At 28.3% G+C, this 8,389-nt stretch overlaps 1 protein-coding gene across 1 annotated transcript in view; it reads left to right on the top strand.

Moving 5' to 3' along the window:
* The first annotated feature begins 2,031 nt into the window (after positions 1 to 2,031).
* LOC107453691 (neuroligin-4, X-linked) overlaps positions 2,032 to 8,389 on the top strand; it is an 85,544-nt gene continuing 79,186 nt past the window's right edge. The window contains exon 1 of the mRNA XM_043039509.2: positions 2,032 to 3,584. Within this exon, the coding sequence (XP_042895443.1) occupies positions 3,128 to 3,584 (457 nt within the window). The 5' untranslated portion in view covers positions 2,032 to 3,127. The remainder of the gene's footprint in view (positions 3,585 to 8,389) is intronic.

Raw genomic sequence — 8,389 nt, 5'->3', positions numbered from 1 at the left:
GTACTTTTGGAATGACAACGAGCTTTGAGTGGCAACGTTGAGTATAATTTTACGAATCGGAAGCACCTTTAATCAGAGATAATTTTCGGACAGTTTAGCTGAAATTCAGACTTCCGGTTACCATGATATTCTTCGCTGCAATTTCAATGATGTTACTCAACTTTTTACCGTTACGAGATTGGTTCTTAGCTTATTTTCATATTAGATCAGTTTATTTTCATATCGCAAAACATAAGAGGAGCTTCTGGTGGTAAATTATTACCAAAATAAGTAAATGTTGAAATTAAAAATTAGAGCATTCTAAAATACATATAATTTATGGTATTAATATAAGGCTTTAACTATGGTATAAATAAAATTCTAATGATTCATAAATCATTATTTTGTGTATTATTCTTTTATATAAAACACATATTTAGATTGTAAACAAACTTTTAATTCTTATAAAATCGTCATTTCTAAACATTAAAGAAAACAACAACAAAAAAAAATGAAAAAGAATAAATTTTAAAAGTAAGAACACAGGATTTTTCTTGGAGAAGTTTTCCATGTGTAATAGCCGGTGTGTGAGTATATAATACCTTAAATCCATTTAAATATAATCTCGAAACAATATAGATAGTAAACTAGATCTTGAAAAATTAAGAGGTAGGAAATTAGCTCAAAAATAGAATTTTTTATTATTTTCATTACTATTTTCATTTTTATTATTTTCATTCATTTTATTCTTTTTATAAATGTTACAAAGATTTTATCTTTCAAGCCTAGTCGGTTATAAGCGTTTTTATTTTAGCACTTTCGCAAACTCAACAACAAAGTTTGTGGTATTTTATACATTTTTAAAACAGTGAGCATGACCTAAATTTTTGCAATTTTACCCCCATTGAGGCCACAAGAAATGTTATGTTATTTTTCAACTCTTTTTGAACATTTTTTTTGAAACTGTTATCTCAAAAACATAAAAAATTATGGAAGAGAATTACTTTATATGGGAATTGCTTTTATGAAGGAGAATTGCTTTACACTCTGATGATAGTTAATTACTTTTTCAAATTTCTTGCTAAAATATTTCAGGCGCCTCCAATTTAATACTGTATACTTTAAAAAGATTTCTCTAAACCCATTAGTGAGTTACATGATGAACTGTAAACTGCTTTATATTTCCCTATAAAAATATGATTTTACAAAATTTTATTTTAAAAAAGCAAGAACTCTAGCTTAATAAATTTATTTTTAAAAATAATCAATTGATTATAATTTCTTGGAAATTATTTCAAAATAATTTTCGGAAAATATTTTCAGTTAGAAATATATTTTAAACGATTCGAAAAATATAATGATTTCCCTTTTATTCAGAAAACTTCAAGAGCTCAAAAAGCAAAAATATCGCAACCTTTTAAAAATCCATTTTCGCAATATTTATCAGTTTCTCTTTCCAAAAATATTAATATTTTCTCTTTTTTTTTCGATAACAGCTGAAACAAAACATCCCAAAAGAGTGGAATGAAAAGTTAAAGCTATTTAAAATTTTATGCTAGACACAATTTAGGCTTAATGGATTCGAAATAGGGCTCAAATGCGGATATACTAAATTTCCTTTCGTCTGGAAAGGTTGGAAATATACTCAGCGATGCTCGTTCTCGAAAAGCACTTACCAAATAAATTGCAATTATGGGCTTCAGGGCAAACCCAAAGGTATTTTCACTCCCTTTCCTAAACAGGTTAAAAATCTTGAACAACATAATTTTCTATCCTAGATACAGCGAGGTCACTAAATTATTGAAATAGAGCCTAGTGCTGTTAGAGAATCTCGTCCTGTAACGAGTTCTAGAGAAAAGATTAACATAATGAATTTATACTTCGGGTGGATAGCGTGTAGTGCATATTTCACATGGAATACATTGAAAGACATCTGAGTTTATTAAAGTCTTAACTTAAACGAGCAGTTCACGCAAAAGCTTTGGCATTGCAAGTGCGCATGCGTTACGGTAAACCTGCCGGCTATCGTTTTCCCCTCTTTCAACTCCCAATACTCTGGGAGAATCAGTTGGAAGATGTGAGATGGTAGTTGGGAAGCTCAAGATCAAGTTCTCGTCTTAAAACTCTACTTCGGATATTGTTTTTCGGTTTCTTTGAACACATTTTATCAGTATAAGAAATGGAGCGAAAATATAAATGTGATTTGATATAGAAATTATAATATTTCATAAATAATGATTATTATAAAATTATTTAACTTGTTTTAGGAGTGATTAATTTTAAAATATTGTTTTATTCTTCGTGGTGCGCATTGTTCAAATCGTATATAAGAATGCGAAAAATATTTTTTAAATTATAATCATTTTAAGGAAACAAACATTTCTGTTTTATAAATTTTTATACTTTATTTTTAAAAGTTTTACATTACAAGCGATGAATTTTGTTTGATGAAAAAAAAAATTCTTTAAATTCATTTTATTTATGTAACATAACCTTTGATATATGATTGCATTTTTTTAATTTTAAATTCAATATTATTTTAAATGTACCATACGTATGCAACTTACAAATTTAATATTACTAAATAACTTATAAATTTAATTTCAAATATTGCACGCACTATTTTCACCCTTTTTTTTAATAATTTTTTAGAATTGCACTTCCTTATTTTGAATTCAATATCATTTTAAATGTACCATACATAAGCAACTTTTATATATTTACTTATATTGCGCGCTTTGCACCATTATTTCCACGTCTTTGTAAAAATAAGATATAAAATCACAACTATAAATTTGCTAAATCATATTGAACTCATAAATTACAGAAAATTAATATGTCATTATGACTTATTTTAAAGGTGAACTCGCACTATTCCGTTATGTTTATGCACTTATTCCTAAACTTTCGTTTAGTATTTCCTCGAAATACTAATAAGCTTAAGCCTGAAATAAACTAAATAGCATCAATATATGTCGAAAATCAATGATATTACTATCAAAAGTGGACAACAATGAATGATTGATTATTTAAATATACGCTGGCGTACATTTTGAAATAATCTACGTAATGCAACAAACTAAAAAAAAAATTCATAGTACAGCAATGATGACATCTATTTGTTATCAGTGACATATTGATTATCTTGATGAAGGACACTTTGAAAAGCCTGCCCATGAGGTTAGTTCTCATATTCTTTTCCATCATATTTCGGACCTATTCCATCAATCAGATGGAGCTGGACACGCGACACTTGAGTACGCGTGTGGTACATACTAGGTATGGAACATTGAGAGGATTTATAAGTACCCTGTCCAATCGGCAGTTGCAACCGGTAGAGGTATTTCTAGGTGTTCCTTATGCTGGTGCACCTACAGGAGCTCTTCGGTTCATGCCACCTGTGACTTCCCCCCACTGGAAAGGTGTAAGGGTAGCGGACAGTTTTGGGTCAGTGTGTCCCCAAAAATGGCCAGACATCAAGAATGAGACTGACGCATTGAAAAGAATGCCTCAAGGGCGACTTCGGTACCTTCAGAGGATTTTACCACTGTTAACCAATCAAAGCGAAGATTGTTTATATCTTAATATCTACGCACCAGCTATAGGTAAGTTCATTTTCAAAGATATATCTAGTTAAATTTTTCATACTAATAATGTTCATATAATTTTATAATTTCGCACTATATGTATAATTTATTAATAATGAAAAATTTCCAATATCAAAACTAATTATTTTCTTTCCTGATTTGTTGCATGGTTGTTTATATAGGAACAGTTTCGTTTTAAACGTAATTCTGTAACTTTTGAGCTAAACAAGGGTAAACATATAATGATTTTTTATTTANTTCGCACTATATGTATAATTTATTAATAATGAAAAATTTCCAATATCAAAACTAATTATTTTCTTTCCTGATTTGTTGCATGGTTGTTTATATAGAAACAGTTTCGTTTTAAACGTAATTCTGTAACTTTTGAGCTAAACAAGGGTTAACATATAATGATTTTCTATTTATTTAATTTTTGTTAGCAATTAATATTATTTACTGTTCACAAAAGCAACCAGCTCTTAACTCAAATTCAATGTCAGCTACTGTAAGAATAGAACATTAACATATTAATATTTGATTTTTTTAATAATATATTTCAGCACTGTCTTGCTTATACTATTTTATGTTGTTTGCCATCATGAATCACGTATGCTTGAATAATATTATACTGCTTTATGAAAATTTAAATGCGGGGAAAACAATATTTCTGTTTGATAATGAATTCCTCAGAACATTATTCTAAAAACATAACATTTTGTTTAAATGTAAGCATTTATATGGAAATGTGTTCATTAAAATATTTCATTTTGGGAACAAGTGCAATATTTAGAAAATACGATTTTCTTTTGAATCGCTATGCATTACCAAAAAAATCGCGATGAAAACTTATTTATGTATTAACGTAACGAAAAAACATTTTTGCTAAAAAAACATTTTATTTCTATAAGTAAATGTTGCAAATTTTAACTATGAATTTTTTATTCAAATTTTCTAGTCTTTGCTTTCTTGTAAAAAAGTGAAGAACAGTATGTTCGTCACCAATATTACCAAAGCAATTTTTTTTCCAATTCTTAATTGCTTGAGAAATTTCAATAAATGGTTTCAACCAATCATAGCAGAAATGGAAATCTTCTGTGTTTCATAAAGGAAAGGAACTTTTTCCTAAAATATTTTACACACTTTTTATACTGTAAAATAATTTATAATTTTTTGCAAGCAAAGTCTTTAACTTCTCAGTAAATCAAAGATGTGAGTATAAATAATTATTTTCTAAGCTCACTGAAGAAAACGTAAAAAGAAATACGAAAAAACACCTACTTTAAGAGAAAACTGACAGTACACTGTAAGAGATTTTTATTCAAGTTATGACATAAATTATTGGTCCTTTGGGTGCAAAAATAGAAGTGACACCCGTGAAATTTATTTTACTTCAAAATCCTTTTTTACATTGAAATATTACATTATAATTTTCACAGTAAAATTTTTTAAGTAGAGTGATTCAATGATTTTACGGTATTTACTACAATACAAATTATGGTATATCAGGTTTCTAGTTTAGTTGCATGTTCCGGTAAAAAAAAGGATTTTATGGTAAGAAAATATAGGCACCCTGAGTATCCGTACTTCTTACAGTAATTTGATACAAATTCTTTTCACAGAGTGAGACAGCGAGATCTGGAACTCGTTATCAGCAGTTGCTGGATTAATAAATTTTTATTTACACTTTTAGAAATTTTTTTAATGAGGAATTATTCTGACTTTGTCGAAAAACTTTTACTTAATGTTTTTACTATTTACTTAAATTTATTTTCATGCATTAGTAATCTCTTATTGAAAAATAATAATTATTATAATTATTGCAATTATCATAACATTTCAATGTTAAAAAAGATTCAACCCAGTTAAGGACCATAATTTGCATGCATTACATTTATTGAGACACAAAAAAAGTTTCGTGCATGGGAAAAAAATATTTAATAAATGAAATATGGAATATACACTGTTAAAATTTTCATTTTTCATTCTGAAGTTATGGTGAAATAACTGAAAGCTGTCAGTCCATCCGATTAATCGTAAATTTTACGGTAAAGAACATTTTTTTTCCTTTATGACTTTTTAACCATTTACAACTAACATTTTTCAAAAACGAAAAAAAAAATTATTATTATTTAGCTTGACATAAGAGTTCGGCTTTTCGTAAGGTAATGGGCATTGGAGAGTGCCGGACACTGGAAATTCTTCATGTGTGGAAGGGAATGGAGGAAATATTGTGATGTCAACACTAGGACTCGAACTCAAGTTTTATCGGTCATGAGATTAACAGGTAAGGTCGCTCGGCTATGATATGCACGCCGTTGCAAAGAGCTAAATAGCTTCATTATGTGGTTCTAGTTGGTGTGATAAAATTCTGGTCGTTTAACTGTATTAGGTGAAAGCATTTAATAAACAGTTTTTCTCAAACTTAACAGTCAAATTACCGTTTTATTTATGGTTATTTGACTGTTTTGATTAAATATGGTAAAATAACCATTCAATAAATTGTTATTTAACCATTTTTCTGAGACATTTCTAACAGTGTAGCCACCATTGACCGAATCAGTGGACAAATTATTTAAATGAACACGATTTTTTATGACATTTGTTCCATTTTTATTTTATTTACAGAACTTGAACTTTTAATTCATTCCATCATAAAAACATATGATTAATCGGAAGTGGAAAAATTGCGCATATTTTAAAAGTCGAATTTGTCAATAACGTTGTAAGTAAAAATTTAGTGTAGTTAGAAAATTTCTAAACAACATGCGTTTACTCTAATTGAATTACTAATATTTTATAGATATCTTTAGAGCCTTTAAAAATCAAATAAAAATAAAATTAGTGGAAAAAATAAGTTACAATGTTAACGAAAAAAATTTGTTTAAATAGTACGTTTTCACCTGAAAATATGTGAATGAAAACATTTATTTACCACTTAATGAAAATACTTCTTTACCGCTTAATGAAAAACCCTCAATGAAAATACATCTTTACCACTTGAATGATGTCTTCTTCTTTTTGTCTTAAGTAATGAGAATGTCTTAATGAAGAAATTCTTTAACACTTAATTTATGAAGCAACTTCAAAATGAAGATACTTCTTTTCCATGAAAATGCGGCAAAACACTCGAAGAAAACGTTTCTTTAACACTTAAAAAATGAAAAATTAGAAATCTACTCTGCTTTTCTATTTAAAGAAAATTCTCTAAGATAAATAAACTTAACTCCCTGCTGAAGTGACAATGATTACTTTTGACAGTTATAACCCTTACTCGACTTGATTTCTTTTCTGACAAAACAATTTAAATTAAATTCTTGTCTAGCCAAATAAAAACTGGCATTTCTTTGCACTAGAAATAATTACTTAGAGTACTTGACAGTGAATAAATTAGCCACTCAAACCGATATGATGACTGTAACAACAGTTAAAAAAACTGGGTTAACTAATTAAACTGAGTTAAAAAATTGTTGTTAGCTGATGTGATGAAAAATGAATTTCATTTTCTATGATTGAGAACTGTGGTAACGTATTAACACTACAATTAATAAATTTTCACTAAAAAAGTAATTTTTAGATATTGTTGTTATGGTGTAAAAAGTAAATTAAATAGTGGACTTTTTAAAGGAAAGAGATAATACGTTTATCTTCATCGTAAATTTAATCAAATTACTGTATTAATTTAAGCGATTTTTTTCCTCTTAAAACTTAGTTCGAAGTAATTTGGGATAATTTTAAATTGTTATTTAAAATAATAGCTTCCGAAAAGGAGGATGAAAGTTATTTTTTCTTATCATACTCTTTTTTTTGTTATCTATATGATTTTTTTTCCAGCTGCATATATTTTTGATGTATGGTTGCTTGTTACAGTTAATTCATGCCAGTAGACCTAGAACATTGAAAACCTAATCTAAATTGCACAATGGCATCAATAATCCTTTTCTTTAATTTCATCAGTTTCTTGTTAACAAATGCATATGCAACGTGCATACGCAGCCCTGTGCTTAAAATCTAAGCTATTAACTCTAGTGCGCAGGTGCAAATGAAATATTTGTGACAAATCTTTTAATGTATTAGATTGTTAATGGCATGTGCAATGCACAATATAAAAAAAGGACATATCTTCGAAACTTCAACCTAATGATTCACTAATGGAAAATTCTTAGAAAAATTGATTAGATATCAATTTATTTAGTTGTTATTTTACCTTATTCAAAAAAAGAAACAGTCAAATATCCATAATTTAGACAGTATTCAACCTGTAAATGTGAGAAAAACCATTTATTAACTGCTTTCACCTAATACGGTAAAGCAAAAAAGTTTTTATCGCTCGTACCAACTAGGCCCACCAAATGAAGCCACCTAGTTTTTGAAACTGAGTACATATTATAGCCGTAAGAGCTAATCTGTATATAGCCGAGAGATGCTACCCAATTTGCGAGCCTGAACGAATGATTTTGACAGTCTCCTTCACGTATAGATAGCAGCGCCAAACTTCTGCTAAACTATCTCCAATTCCCAGTTAAGTATCTATTTTACGGTTTTGAAACCATTCTGATTGCAAATGAATAAAAAACCGTATAGTTTTTATTCACGGTACCTTAACTATAATAGTTGTAAACGGTTTCAAAACAGTAAAGGTAAAAAATGTTCTTTACCGTAAACGTTACGGTTAATTGGATGGAGATACTGCTGCCGGTTATTTTTCTATAATTCTTGAATGAAAATTCTAGCAGTGATGGTATTAATTCATGCACTAAGTAATAACTCGAGAGACTAACTAAAATATGCTAATTAAATAAGATATATATTAAATATATATA

This window comes from Parasteatoda tepidariorum, chromosome 2, assembly GCF_043381705.1.
Source record: "Parasteatoda tepidariorum isolate YZ-2023 chromosome 2, CAS_Ptep_4.0, whole genome shotgun sequence".
Taxonomy (NCBI): Eukaryota; Metazoa; Arthropoda; class Arachnida; order Araneae; family Theridiidae; genus Parasteatoda; species Parasteatoda tepidariorum.
The sequence above is the reverse complement of the archived record's forward strand: the minus strand, read 5'-3'. Positions and strand labels throughout refer to the sequence as shown.